General features: G+C 44.5%; 1 protein-coding gene across 3 annotated transcripts in view; it reads right to left on the bottom strand.

Annotated features, from left to right (window-relative positions):
* The window catches only part of CCDC178 (coiled-coil domain containing 178), a 705,487-nt gene that overhangs the window by 578,631 nt on the left and 110,798 nt on the right, over positions 1 to 16,058 (bottom strand). For all 3 annotated transcript variants that reach the window (XM_075316358.1, XM_075316359.1, XM_075316357.1), the window contains exon 6: positions 4,763 to 4,975. In XM_075316358.1, the coding sequence (XP_075172473.1) occupies positions 4,763 to 4,975 (213 nt within the window). The remainder of the gene's footprint in view (positions 1 to 4,762; positions 4,976 to 16,058) is intronic.

The raw sequence follows: 16,058 nt of genomic DNA, 5'->3' as shown, positions 1-16,058 counted from the left end.
CTCCTTGCTCTCCTAGTTACAGCACACATCGGGTTAATTACCCGATGTGTACTGCAGCTAAATGTGCACAGAGCAGGGAGCAGTGCACACTGCTTAGCGCTGGCTCCCTGCTCTCCTAGCTACAGCACACATCGGGTTAATTAACCCGATGTGTCCTGCAGCTAGCTACATGTGCACAGAGCAGGAGCCGGCACTGACAGTGAGAGCGGAGGAGGCTGGTATCGAAGGTAAATATCGGGTAACCAAGGACAGGGCTTCTTGGTTACCCGATGTTTACATTGGTTACCAGCCTCCGCAGAAGCCGGCTCCTGCTCCTGCACATTTAGTTGTTGCTGTCTCGCTGTCACACACAGCGATCTGTGCTTCACAGCAGGACAGCAACAACTAAAAAATGGCCCAGGACATTCAGCAACAACCAACGACCTCACAGCAGGGGCCAGGTTGTTGCTGGATGTCACACACAGCGACATCACTAGCAACATCGCTAGCAACGTCACAAAAGTTGTTCGTTAGCAGCGATGTTGCTAGCGATGTTGCTTAGTGTGACGGGGCCTATAGAATGGTTATCCAAACGTTATTCCTTATTTTTTAAGAATAAAGTTACAGTGACATTTGTACCACACAGTGAACACCATGAGAATGAAAGCCGAACCTTGGCTGAATTGTTTATTTTTTTTTCACTCCACAAAATAAAATGTTCACTTTTTTTTAGTACATTACAAGGTAAATTAAATAATGGCAACTACAACTTGTGCTGCAGAACACAAGCCCTCATATGTTGACTGAAAAAAGCAATAGCTCCTGGCAGACAGGAACATAGATAAATAGAAAAGTCAGTGGTAAAGCGATTTATCTTTGGGGTAATTTCATTTGGGGTAATGTATAGAGTTTGACAAAATGCAAATAAATATAAGGTCAGTCCTAAAGGATATACATATGCATTCTCCTCTGTGTCTAAATCAAATAAAGGATAATACTACATATAAAATACGTATTGTACTTTACTGAAGCTCTAGCAAAATCCAATTCTACTTCATTATCGAGCATTAATCAAACTGCCATTAGCTGTCCTATTATAAAATAAAGCATGTTCGTCTCACTCCACTAAACCAAAGCTAAATATAGAAAATAACTGTATCCAGGCAAGTTAATAATTAAATAACAACAGCCGGCAGTATAAATGATAAAAAGGCGTTTAACTCAATGTAATCAATTTATCAAGATGTTCTAATTTGTTCGCGCAATATTTCTTACATCACTTCCCTATATTTGTATATGTACATCATAGCAAAATGGTGCATGCAAATCAGCATTAATAAATGTCATTTAGTAAATGAGCTCAATGGAGCAGATACATGGAGATGTAACCTGCTTCCTAATGAGCATCCCAATGGAATCATGCGAAAAGAGCAAATGCTTGACACAGAAAAACAAAAAAAAAACCTCACTGAACTAAAGTGCAAAGGCTTGATATATTATTTTTACGCGATTAGAGGTAATTAAAAACTAAAATTATTCTGGATGATTTCTGGTGTGCTGATTCCTAGAAAAAATACTTGAGGCGGTGTTACACGCTACGATTTATCTGACGATATGTCGTCAGGGTCACGGATTCCGTGACGCACATCCGGCATCGTTAGCGACGTCATTGCATGTGACACCTACGTGCGACTCCGAACAATCGCAAATAGGTTGAAAATCGTTGATCGTTGACACGTCATTCACTTTCAAAATATTGATCATCATTTGGAATGCAGCAGACATATTGGTACGTTTGACACCCTGCAAACGACAAACAACATCCACACGACCGCCTTGGTCAAATAATATATAGCTGAACGATTTTGCGTCGCTTGTGCGATCGTTACGTGTGACCGCTGATAAACGACCTATGAGTGATGTTGGCAACTCATAACTACGATCTGGGTGTGTCACATCACTAATGAGACCGTCAGATAAATCGTAGCACGTAAAACGGCCTTTGGAGAACCAAGCAAAAGATTTTAGTGCAATTCTTTTTTTGATGGTCAAATGTCACGCCCGACAAGGCAAGCAAGGGAATAGTGGACCCACTGGACCAAGGCACTGACCTCGGACCTGGAGGAATGTACTTCAACGGCTACCGAGAATTCACTAAAGGCACAGAATGTGGGGATAGGCTTGTTCTGGTAGGTAGCTGCCAGGGGCAGCACCAGAGGATCTCGGTATCTCGGTAACTGGCGCCAGAGGCCGGGGAGCTGGAACATGTTCACATGCAGGTGTGGAAGATGCAAGCAGGTTCTGGTGGTCACAGTGGATTAGACAGATCCTGACAGGTACTAGCAGACACAGACAGGTCCTGGTAGGTACAGCGGGATAAACAGACGCTGGCAGGCACTAGCGGGTACTTACAAGTTCTGTCAGGCACAGCAAAAGCATTTAACACAGGTACTGATAAATTCACAGTTAATGGACTCAAGGTTAGGAGGACCTGACAACTAGCTAGAGAAAGAACACACTAATTTAGGCACATTGTACAGGCACCTTCCAATGGGGGAGGATGCCTTAAATATACTTTCGGGTTAGGTCACCCTGGCTGTTTAAGACAAGGGAGAGCAGTGTGGCAGCAACCTAAGCGGGCTCCCGAGAGCCCTGCTGTGCATGAGCGGGCCCTAGGATCCAGAAGATGGAACAGAATCCGGGGTGAGTGGGGCACCAGCACTGTAAGCATGTTGGCACCCCTGACAATGGGCCACCAATGTCTAAAAAAAGTGAAAGTCTGACTCACAGGACCCCCATATATCAGCAGCATTAAGTGGGAGCCACAACTATGGAGTACTGTGATCCCTTCTGTACTACTGATCTGTCAGAATTTGGACCCCCTCATCACACTAAGAACTGGCCATGAATATTTTGTAGCCTAAACATCATATTTACCTATTGCTATTGTACTATAAGTCTTGTAATGACATAATCAGTAATCTCTTCATTAACATAGTAAACATGAAGCACAATTGCCCACCAATTTTACTGAACTATGATCAAAATTAAAAAAGTTAGCAATGACTAAGCCTAGCATTCAAGGACTGGCAGCCACAGACAGAAGTATCTGCCCCTGTGCAGATACAGTATACGGGCCCTTTCTAGTGCAATAGCTCATCATAATGTACAATTCCACCTGTTTTGGAGGTGGAAACAGGCCACTTTAACTTTGGAGCCCCTGTGCGGTCGCAGAGGTTGCACCAATGATATGTGCGCCCCTGCTTTCAACTCGATAGGGATGAGATGGAAAGTCAAGGGAGATAGCTTTTCGCTGATTTAGTGTTGGCACATTCAGCCCACAACTGATGTATAGAGTCAACTTAAAGGGGTTCTCCAGACTGAGAATAAAAGTCTCTAGTCATCCTATGTGAGTGTAGACTGCTGAATCATGACAGTGTGCATTGTCAAGATTCCCTGTATTCTTGATGCAAGCTTGTCCGCATATGTCATTGGACATATTTGGTTTCTCTCAATAAGAGAATTCTAGTCAGCACATCACTGTAAGTTTGCAAATGATGTACCTGCAGTCATGTGACTGCTTTGCGGTCGGAAAATTGGGGAATCGTGAAAAAGTTACTGCAGACTGATTCTGAGCCCTGACTACCCAATAACAGTAGTGGAAAGAGATACATTTTTTCTAAGTCATTCATGTCATTAGAAAATGATCCTATTCATCATCAGAAAAGGTTTATGTGTCATTCCTATTTGCTATAATGTTAGGGATGTAAAATATTCTCCAATTCATCATGTATAAATAAATATTACTGATCTAATAAGCTCAATCATCAACCATCTAAAGGTAAAATGTCGGTTGTTTAATGTTGCCCAAACATTGGCGACATGAATCAGAGTCTGGCTGCATGATTGGTATACAGCCGGCACCATAGCTGGAGAGGAGGCTAGTCCAACACCGCCTTTAATTGGATTTTCCCAGTGCCGTTCCAGGCAATTGAGAGGTCTATATAAGGCAGCCCCTTCTCATGTCCGTACAAAAAAATTAATGTTTTGCACGGTCCGTTGTTGAGTTCCATAGGCCATTTGTGTGTCAGTGTATGCCATTACTGGGACATCCGTATAGTACACGAACAGCGTGAACTTGTATACTTACCTGTCTCTGGCACTGCTGTCACACTTGCTTCCGGGTCCACAGTCAGTGAAGTCAGTGCAGTAAATACTCATGAAGCATAATGAGTGGGACCCAGAAGCAACAGCAGTGCCAGAGACAGGTAAGTATACAAATCCATTTAATTTCAGTGAGGTGTCCTCCAAAGCGTGTCAAACTGATGTCACACAGATCACATCAGTGTGCGGTCCGTGTGACATCCGTGCTGCCGGCCAAAAATGAACATGTCGCCGTGTGGAGCACATGGACATGCGTGTACTCCACACGGACACACGATCTGTGTCAAAACATGGATGTGTGAACAAACCCATTGAATTTAATGGATCTACATGTGTCCGTGTCTCCGGTATGTGTGGAAACGGACCTGACACGTACGTACGACATGGATGTGTGAAGGGGGCTATAGAGAGATCTGTCAATGTCCTTTAGCATCACTGGAAAAGCCAGCCAGAGGTGAAGCCCAACTAAACTTATGTTATGGTTCCCTGCCAGATCATCCAGCGCCAGAGCATTTCAGAGAAAAAATTCTGCAGTCAGGCTCTTAATAATACTGCATGAGGTTTGTGCAGCATGAATCAATTGACAGGTTCCCGTTAAGGAAATTAAATGTTACTGTACCTTTCTGAACCGCCTCAGGAAAGTTATATAGCTTCCATTGGGAGAGAACATCAATTTGTGTGATCAGGCGTCCTTTCCTTTCCTTCTCTAGCTTCAATGCCTCTTCTGCTTCTTGACGGTCTGATTCCAATCTCCAGATCAACTGTACAACTTCTGAGATGACAGCTGTGGTATCTTCCCTCATAGATGAATCTCCACTTTGCTCTAAGAAATCTGAAGAAAGAAAAACATAACGATGTTTGTTTTATCCAGCGTTCCTCTAGGCATATACAAGAAGTAATTGTTTTTCAATGAAGGAAAATACAGCAATGTGGATAAGCATTTAAGTAAACTGTTTATATAAATACAGCATTGTTGTTGTTGTTGTTGTTTAGGTAGAGAAGAGATGAATAATAACATTGTTGAGAGTCTGGAAAGCTTTACAAAATCATTTCTAACACTCTCAGACGCCAACAAACAACAAAGAGGAAAATTATTAAAATAGTGAAAATTAGAAACAGTGTCGGTCTGTCAAATTACTGCAATATCTTAGTGACAACTCATGTCTCACAATATCCTACAAGAACATCCCAAAAACGTATTCTTTATCAGCAGCCAAGAAAACTGATGTTCTGATTACCAGAGAGTTTATAGTGGGAGGTTGTGCGGAGATCAGACTCATCTCAAAAACACATTCTACTCATAACAAGGTAGTAAGGTAAGTAAATGTCCTGCTCAAATATGATCGCCCATCAGTATATTTTTTTTAATGCATTTTCCATAAAAGTATTTTTTTATAACATCTTTGGCCTGGGACAACTCATAAAGTCCCATGGCTTCCAGTAGCATCTGTATATGTATGACACTCAAATCTATTTCTCTGGCCGAGATCTTACCGCTCTGCAGTCCAGAATCCCAGAGTGTCTATGAGCTTTATCTTTCTTTTCCTCTCGCTTTCTAAAACTTATTGTTGGCAAAAACAAACTCATCATCTTTCCTCTAACTCACTTAACTTCCAGGATCAACTCATCGCGCGTTTCACATGTCTCAATGCTCACTTTTGTGAAACACGCGTTGGGTTGGATTCTTATCAGTCCCCCTGCAGTTATACCTATTGAACTGTGTTCATTCTATGCATTTGCAGGCTACACTTTACTATTGTTTATTTTTTGTATTTTCTGTCGACACAGCTCATTGTTACCTCCCTTAGCCCTGCAGGGGGCTGATTTTCTTGCTACAATTTTGCCATGGTTCCCTGGTGTTCGTGCTAATACAGGGGTGTTAGCCTTTACTATAACCTATAATGTCCAGGGATTTCATTATATAGACACTGCAATTCTGCAATTGGTATGACCATTATCTTGTAATGTTTTGTCTGCATCGCCAGTCATTTGTCACTGGTTTTTTTTTTACATGTTTTTGTATGGTCTGAAACTTTATTTTATACAACATTTTTCTGAAGTCCACTATATGTTCTCCTTTTGTTTTATCATGTCATTTTGTGGACATGTTTATCTTCTAAAATCACACTGGGATTATTTGACTTTTCCCCTCTGATATGTTAATTGAGTTACTTAATTGATGGATTTTTTGTATTTAGTTCTGTGACTTGGTCAGTTTCACCATCTCTCCTTTTATCCATTTTCTTTTCAAAGATTGTTGACCACGTAGCTCTATGGGTGCAACCCGGCCCAGAGACACGGCCGCCGCCAGTGGCAGGTAACATACACAAGGAACCATTGCCATGAAAACTTCCATGATACCCCAGGACCTCATGCCCGCATTCTCCACCAACTGTAGGAGATCACTCATGGAGGCATTAGGTTTTGGGCAGCATTCACACTGGCAATGATTTTAGTCCAACAAGGCAAGGTTTATTAGCTCGATAAACCCCGGACTATAAACACAATACAGCCATGCTCTGGCACAAAGGTAAACACAGCAGGACAGTACAGTACATACAGAAGGTTAATACCCTTCCAATACTCCGGCATGTACACTTCCAATACTCCGGCAGGTATACGTCCATTAATGTGCCAGGTACAATTCCAATACTCCGCAGGCATAACTCCACCTACCCAAAGAACAGTATGAGATTTCTCCAGCTCTCACATTATGGTAGACTGTCCACCATTAAATGGCTCATTTCCTCTTTAGGACCAAAAGCTGCTCAATTCCTCAGTTTAATCCCCAGTCACTCCATTCAAAGAGAGACTCTCACATGTCTCTCTCCCAGCTACTGCTCACATCTTGGCTGGTCACTAATGAACTTTCCCCCCTGCTATATCCAGCCGTATGTCCTGGTTCTTTAGCAAAACACTGCAGGTGCACTCCTAATCAAGATCTGCAGAGCTGGGAATAACCCTGTCCTTCCCAGCTATGTTAATAGAGTGCCATGCAAAAGTTTGGTCACCCCCAGTCAAAATTACTTTTATAGTGAACAGTTATGCAAGTTGAAGATTAAATGATCTCTAAAAGGCATAAAGTTAAAGATGACACATTTCCTTTGTATTTTAGGCCAAAACAATTTTTTCAGCTTTTATATTTTAAAAGTTACAAAAAGGAAAATAGATTATAGTGGTGGATACCACTGCCTTTACCACTACCCTGACAGTCTTAATAACAAGTTGTCTGATGAAGGCCACCTAGCCGAAACGTCACATGTTGCTTTAAGACTTATGGAATAAATTCTTCGTTTGTATCACCATTTGAGAGTGCCTTGTTTCTAATTTTTTGGACATATTGTGTGGAAACCTACAAGTGCACCTCAACATCTCTTACACTGTGGCTGCTATAAGTAAACAAAAAGGAAAATAGGCCGATGCAATAATTTGGACACTCTTGGAGATTTGTGTGCTCAGATAACTTTGACCAAGGTTTCAGAACTTAATTAGTCTGTTAGGGTTATGCCTTGTTCACTATAATCTTTAGGAAAGACCAGGTGATACAACATTCACGGTTTTATAAAAACCCAGCTTACTCGAACCTTGTGCCAAAAAAAAACAAAAAACGAGCAGCCATGGGTTGTTCTAACCAGCTGCCTAGCACTCTGAAAATGAAAATGGTGGAGGCCCACAAAGCAGAAGAAGGCTATAAGAAGATAGCAAAGCATTTTCAAGTTGTCCTTTCTTCAGTTTGAAATGTAATTAAGAAATGGACGTTAACAGGAAAAGTGGAGGTCAAGATAAGATATGGAAGACCAAGCTCAAGTTCTGTGAAAGCTGCTTGTAGGATTGCTAGAATGTCAAATCAGAACCCCCGATTGACTGCAAAATACCTTTATGAAGATTTAGCAGACTCTGGAGTTGTGATATATTGTTCTACTGTTCAGAGACTTCTGCACAAACATATCCTTCATGGAAGAGTCATCAGAAGAAAACCTCTCCTGCATCCTCAACATAAACTGCAGCATCAGAAGTATGGAAAGGAACATCTAAACAAATATGATGCATTTTGGAAACAAGTTCTATGTACAGATGAGGTTAAAATAGAACTCTTTGGCCACAGTGATCAAAGGTATATGTGGAGAAAAAAGGGGAGAGAAATTCAGGAAAGGAACATATCGCCAACCATTAAGCATGGAGATGGATGCATCATGCTTTGAAGATGTGTTGCAGCCAATGGCAAGGGGAACATTTCATGGGTAGAGGGAAGAATGGATTCAATGAAATTTCAACAAATTCTTGATGCAAACATAACACCACCTGTAAAAAATCTGAAGTTGAAAACACGATGGCTTCTACAAATGGATAATGGTCCTAAACACACATCAAAGTCCATAATAGACAACCTCAAAAGGTGCAAGATGAAGGTTTTACAATAACCCTTACAGTCTCCTGATCTGAACATCATTGAAAACTTGTGGCTACACTTCAAAAGTGCAGAGCATGCAAGAACGACTAAGGAATCTCACAGAACTGGAAGACTTTTCCAAGGAATAATGGATGAAAATCCCTCAAACAAGAATTGAAAGACTCTTGGCTGCTACAAAAAGTATTTACAAGCTGTGATACTTGCCAAAGAGGGTGCTACTAGGTTCTAACCATGCAGAGTGCCCAAACTTTTCCATTAAAAATGATATATATATATGAGAAACGGGTTTTTGCCGCGCTAAAAAACCACTGTTATCAGGATGTTAATTAAAAAATCTCTTTTATTACAGCATTCCAACGCGTTTCAGAGACATAAGCCGTCTCCTTCTGTAGGGGAAAAGAGAAAATACACACATAGTATACAGACCGGTTACTTATAAAGAAGTCCATACCGCCACGTTGACAACTATGACGTCAATGCTCTCATGGTAACGGAGTGACTCATGGACACGTGAAAAATGCAGAGGAGTACTTACTGCTGACACAGAAAAAACGTATATCGGAATATTGAAAAAATAAAAATAAACAGCATGAAATGAATGTAAAATTTAGAATTTGTTGACAAATAAATGGAAATAAATATGAACTGCTTGGTTTTTCAGAGCGCGTCAATATGATGACAGACGTATGTGCTTGATGAGATTCTCGAACCCAAAAAAGTAAATCACTAAGTTCAACACAAAGTGGTTGGTGAACATCCGTAACTCCAAAGCTGGCTACTTGCATGGGAAAGTAAAATTAAGAAATTACTATAGGTGCCATAGTGAAGAAATAGAAGTATGAGAGAATTGAACTCACTAACTCGGTAAAGAAGTGTGCATTTAGCTTGTATTTGTGCTATCAACCCAAAAAAAGATAATCAAAGTGTTGGAAGAATTCCTGGAAAGCAGGGGACAGTGTACGTGAAAAGGAAGAAGAGCGCCTGCGCGAAGACACTGAGCAGGTTCTCAATGAGAGCCAGGGTGAATCAAGTTCAGACCGTTCCTCCAATGGTGTTGAATCATTTAAAATAAAAGATTGATTGTCCTGTCAATCGAATTTTGTTGTATATTTAATAGAATGTTCCTGTGGTAAATTATATATCGGCAGAACAAGCCAAGCCCTTCATAATAGGCTTAATTCGCATCGCCACAATATAAGATCTGGTTATCTTTTACATGGTTTGTCCAAGCACTGTACGATCCAACACAATAGAAGTTTGGACTTCAAGATTACTCCCATTGAGCAGATTAGTCCCTTGGTGCATAATAGGTCAGAGACGCTCAGTCCGAAAGAGACCTTCTGGATTCACAAACTGAATACTTTAAACCCATTTGATCTGAATGAAGTAGCGGATCTGTTTTATTAGTTTTTGAGCCATTGGCCTTTTATTGTCATTGTTTTTTTTTTGTTTTTCTTTTTATTATTATTTTTTAATATTTAATAATAACAAATATTTTCATCCTTTTTATTGCATGCCTTTCATGGTCCTATATTATTAATTATATTTCATATATTACTAATTATAAATCTGTATGCTCATCTACGTTTTTTTTATATACATTTTTCATTATTTTTATTATTTATATGGAGAATGAATAATAAAATACTGATAGTGGTGTGTTATAAGACGCCGAATATTATAGAAGAGGTAGAGAATCTCCTCATAAAGCAAATTGATAAAGCAGCGAGTCTCGGAGAGGTAACTATTATGGGGGACTTTAACTATCCTGATATAAATTGGGGAACAGAAACTTGCAGTTCCAGCAAAGGAAATAGATTTTTGATAACAATGAAAGATAATTACCTTTCACAAATGGTACAGGACCCCACAAGAGGGGGAGCACTACTAGACCTTGTACTAACCAATAGGCCAGACCGCATATCAAATATACAAGTTGGGGGTTACTTGGGGAATAGTGATCACAAAATAATAAGTTTTCATGTATTCTTTAGTAAGATGTCTAGTAGAGGGGCTACAAGGACACTAAACTTCAGGAAAGCAAATTTTAAACGGTTGAGAGATGATCTTAGTGCAATAAACTGGGATGATGTACTAAGTAATAAAAGTACACAAAGCAAATGGGAGACTTTTATGAGCATCCTGAATAGGGCTTGTGCAGAAAATATACCCTATGGGAACAAACATGCTAGAAATAGGAGGAAACCCCTATGGCTAAATAGAGCTGTAAGGGAAGCAATAAAAGAAAAACAGAAAGCCTTAAAAGAATTAAAGAGGGTAGGTAGTGATGAGGCATTATATAATTATAGAAAACTAGAAGGTGGCCCGATTCTACGCATCGGGTATTCTAGAATTTACGTATTGTGTAGTTAATGTATGATTTTTGTTATATATATATATATATATATATATATATATAGATGCTGTTGTGTGTAGTTACCAAGTGTTTGTGTAGGAGCTGTACATGTTCTGGGTGTTGTCTGGGTGTGGCGGGGGGTGAGAGCGGTGTTGTGTGTGTGTTGCGTGTGTTGCGTTGTTTGTGGAGCGCTGTGTGTCTGTAGCGTTGTGTGTGTATGTGTTGCGCGGTTTGTGTGGGTGTGGTGTGTTTTGGGGGAGGTATGTTTTGTGCAATGTGTGTGTTGCATGATATGTGCGTATATTTATGTATGGCGCGGTGTTTGTGTGTTGGGTGTTGTGTGTGTGCAGCGTTGTCTGTGTGTGTGGGTGTCTGTGTAGGGCGGTGTTTGTGGTTCCCAGTGTGTGTGTGGTGTGTTGTGTGTGTTGGGGGAGGTGTGCACCTCCCATCGTGCTCCATCCGCCATGCTGCGCACCCCCCATCGTGCTCCATCCGCCATGCTGCGCACTCCCAAACGTGCTCCATCCGCCATGCTGCGCACTCCCAAACGTGCTCCATCCGCCATGCTGCGCACTCCCAAACGTGCTCCATCCGCCATGCTGCGCACTCCCAAACGTGCTCCATCCGCCATGCTGCGCACTCCCAAACGTGCTCCATCCGCCATGCTGCGCACTCCCAAACGTGCTCCATCCGCCATGCTGCGCACTCCCAAACGTGGTCCATCCGCCATGCTGCGCACTCCCAAACGTGCTCCATCCGCCATGCTGCGCACTCCCAAACGTGCTCCATCCGCCATGCTGCGCACTCCCAAACGTGCTCCATCCGTCATGCTGCGCACTCCCAAACGTGCTCCATCCCCCATGCTGCGCACTCCCAAACGTGCTCCATCCCCCATGCTGCGCACTCCTCATCGTGCTCCATCCCCCATGCTGCGCACCCCCCATCGTGCACCATCCCCCATGCTGCACCAGCATTAGCCTCTCTGCCCCGAGCATCAGCCTCTCTCCTCCCAGCATCAGCCTCTCTCCTCCCAGCCTCAGCCTCTCTCCTCCCAGCATCAGCCTCTCTGTCCCAAGCATCAGCCTCTCTCCTCCCAGCCTCAGCCTCCCCCAGCATCAGCCTCCCTCTCCCAGCCTTCCCCAGGATCAGGCTCTCTCCTCCCAGCCTCCGTCCTCCCAGCCTTCCCCAGCATCAGCTCTCCTGTCCCAGCCTCCCTCAGCATCAGCCTCTCTCCTCCCAGCCTCAGCCTCTCTCCTTCCAGCCTCCCCCAGCATCAGCCTCTCTCCTTCCAGCCTCCCTCAGCATCAGCTTCCCTTTCCCAGCCTTCCCCAGGATCAGCCTCTCTCCTCCCAGCCTCCTCCCTCCCAGCCTCCCCCTCCCAGCCTCCCTCAGCATCAGCCTTCCCCTCCCAGTCTCCCCCAGCATCAGCCTCCCCAAGCATCAGCCTCCACCAGCATCAGCCTCTCTCCTTCCAGCCTCCCCCAGCATCAGCCTCCCCAAGCATCAGCCTCCCTCGTCCCAGCCTCCCCCAGCATCAGCGTCCCCCAGCATCAGCCTCCCCCTCCCAGCCTCCCCCAGCATCAGCCTCTCTCCTCCCAGCATCAGCCTCTCTCATCCCAGCATCAGCCTCTCTCCTCCCAGCATCAGCCTCTCCTCTCTGTCCCCAGCATCAGCCTCTCTCCTCCCAGCCTTCCCCAGTATCAGCCTCTCTCCTCCCAGCCTCCCCAGCATCAGCCTCCCCCAACATCAGCCTCTCTTCTTCCAGCCTCCCCCAGCATCAGCCTCTCTCCTTCCAGCCTCCCCCAGCATCAGCCTCCCCCTCCCAGCCTCCCCCAGCATCAGCCTCTCTCCTCCCAGCATCAGCCTCTCTCATCCCAGCATCAGCCTCTCTCCTCCCAGCATCAGCCTCTCCTCTCTGTCCCCAGCATCAGCCTCTCTCCTCCCAGCCTTCCCCAGCATCAGCCTCTCTCCTCCCAGCCTCCCCCAGCATCAGCCTCCCCCAGCATCAGCCTCTCTTCTTCCAGCCTCCCCCAGCATCAGCCTCTCTCCTTCCAGCCTCCCCCAGCATCAGCCTCCCTCTCCTAGCCTTCCCCAGGATCAGCCTCTCTCCTCCCAGCCTCCGTCCTCCCAGCCTTCCCCAGCATCAGCTTTCCCCTCCCAGCCTCCCTCAGCATCAGCCTTCCCCAGCATCAGCCTCTCTCCTCCCAGCCTCAGCCTCTCTCCTTCCAGCCTCCCGCAGCATCAGCCTCTCTCCTTCCAGCCTCCCTCAGCATCAGCCTCCCCTTCCCAGCCTTCCCCAGGATCAGCCTCTCTCCTCCCAGCCTCCTTCCTCCCAGCCTCCCCCTCCCAGCCTCCTTCAGCATCAGCCTCCCCCTCCCAGCCTTCCCCAAGATCAGCCTCTCTGCTCCCAGCCTCCTCCAGCACGCCGTGCTCCTCTGCCGAGACTCACACACCCGATCGCATACACTCACACACACCCGATCGCATACACTCACACACACCCGATCGCATACACTCACACACACCCGATCGCATACACTCACACACACCCGATCGCATACACTCACACACACAGACACTGACGATATCGCACATACGCGCTGACATTCACAACATCCGGAGATACCACATGCTTCTGGCCATGTGATCCTCCGTCAGGTCCTGGAAGGTCACAACAGCACAGTATCGAGGCCGAGAAGCAAGGGATATCGCCGGATGCTGTGAGTGTGTGGATGCGATGTGATGTGTATGTGAGGTGTGTGTGAGGTGTGTGTGAGAGTGAGATCTGATGTGTGTGTATGTGTGTGTGTGCGTGTGGATCTTCCGCCGCTGCAGGACCTTGATGCGCTTGTAACCATGCTAGCATGGTTACTAACGTATCCACACCACTCCCGTGCGAGCGAGGGACGGGGGGGGGGGGTGTTGTACAGTACTCACCTCCGTGACAGCCGTGTCAGTTCGGGGAATGCGCGGGGGGGGGGGGGGAGTACAGTACTCACCTCCGTGACAGCCGTGTCAGTTCGGGGAATGCGCGGGGGGGGAGGGGGGCCAGAGCTAGCGTGCATTGCGTGAGGGGGGCGGGGCGTGGCCGAATTGCCAATGCCTGCAGGGTGCCGGGGCGAGAGGCCAATCTGTGGGGGGGGCGGAGCCTGGGCGAGCGGCTGGCCAATCCGTGTGGGGGCGCAGCCTGGGCGAGCGGCCAATCTGTGTGGGGGGGCGGGGCCATGGCGAGCCCAGCGGCCAATCAGCTTTGTGTCACCGTAAGGACACAATTTTGGAGCATGACAGACAGACAGACAGACAGACAGACAGACAGAATAAGGCAATTATATATATAGATTAAATAAAATATGTAAAAAGCAAATTAAGTTAGCTAAGTTTGAGACAGAGAGACTCATTGCGAGAGAAAGTAAAAATAATCCTAAAATATTCTTTAACTACATAAACAGTAAAAAACTGAAAAGCGATAGTGTTGGCTCCCTTAAAAATAGTCTTGGTGAAATGGTGGAAGGGGATGAGAGTAAAGCCAACCTGCTGAATTACTTTTTTTCTACGGTTTTTATACAAGAAAATGCCATGGCAGATGACATGACCAGTGATACCATAAATTCACCCTTGAATATTACCTGCTTAACCCAGCAGGAAGTACGCCGCCGCCTCGAAATCACTAAGGTTGACAAATCTCCGGGCCCGGATGGCATACACCCCAGAGTACTACAGGAATTGAGTTCTGTGATAGATAGACCATTATTTTTAATCTTCTCAGATTCCTTAATAACAGGGTCGGTACCGCAGGACTGGCGCATAGCAAATGTGGTGCCAATATTCAAAAAGGGGACAAAAACTGAGCCGGGAAATTATAGGCCAGTAAGTTTAACCTCTACGGTTGGTAAAATCCTTGAGGGTTTCTTGAGAGATGCTATACGGGAGTATCTCAAGAAAAATAACCTTATGACAGAGTATCAACATGGGTTTATGAGGGATCGATCCTGTCAAACTAATTTGATCAGCTTCTATGAAGAGGTAAGTTCAAGCCTGGACCAGGGAAATGCAGTGGATGTTGTGTATATGGACTTTTCAAAAGCTTTTGATACGGTGCCACACAAAAGGTTGGTACATAAAATGAGAATAATGGGGATAGGGGAAAATATGTGTAACTGGGTTAAAAACTGGCTCAGTGATAGGAAACAAAGGGTGGTTATTAATGGTACATACTCGGACTGGGTCTCAGTTCATAGTGGGGTACCACAGGGGTCAGTATTGGGCCCGCTTCTTTTCAACATATTTATAAATGACCTTGTTGGGGGCATGCGGAGTAGAATTTCAATATTTGCAGATGATACTAAACTCTGCAGGGTAATCAATACAGAGGAGGATAATTTTATATTACAGGGAGATTTATGTAAATTGGAGGATTGGGCTGAGAAGTGGCAATTGAAGTTTAATGTAGATAAATGTAAGGTCATGCACTTGGGTAGAGGAAATAACATTTATGATTATGTACTTAATTGTAGAACACTGGGTAAAACAGACAGAAAAAGACTTGGGTGTATGGGTGGATGGTAAACTTCACTTTAGTGGACAGTGTCAGGCAACTGCTGCCAGGGCTAATTAAATAATGGGATGTATTAAAAGAGGTATAAGTGTTCATGAAAAAAATATAGTTCTACCTCTGTACAAGTCACTAGTGCGACCACACTTAGAATACTGTGTACAATTCTGGTCACCGATATATAAGAAGGACATAGCTGAACTGGAGAGGGTGCAGAGAAGAGCGACCAAGATTATTAGAGGAATGGGTGGGCTGCAATACCAAGACAGGTTATTAAACTTGGGGTTATTTAGTTTGGAAAAACGAAGGCTTAGGGGGGATCTAATCCCAATGTATAAATATATGAGGGGACAGTACAGAGACCTTTCCAAAGATCTTTTTACACCTAGGCCTGCGACTGGAACACGGGGGCATCCGCTACGTCTTGAGGAAAGAAGGTTTAATCATAATCACAGACGAGGATTCTTTACTGTACGAGCAGTGAGACTATGGAACTCTCTGCCGCATGATGTTGTAATAAGTGATTCACTACTAACATTTAAGCAGAGCCTGGACGCCTTTCTTGAAAAATTTAATATTACCAGTTATGTATATTA

The sequence above is a fragment of the Anomaloglossus baeobatrachus genome, chromosome 6 (genome assembly GCF_048569485.1).
Source record: "Anomaloglossus baeobatrachus isolate aAnoBae1 chromosome 6, aAnoBae1.hap1, whole genome shotgun sequence".
NCBI classification, from domain to species: Eukaryota; Metazoa; Chordata; class Amphibia; order Anura; family Aromobatidae; genus Anomaloglossus; species Anomaloglossus baeobatrachus.
Note: the sequence above shows the minus strand (reverse complement) of the source record. Positions and strands in the feature narration are given on the sequence as shown.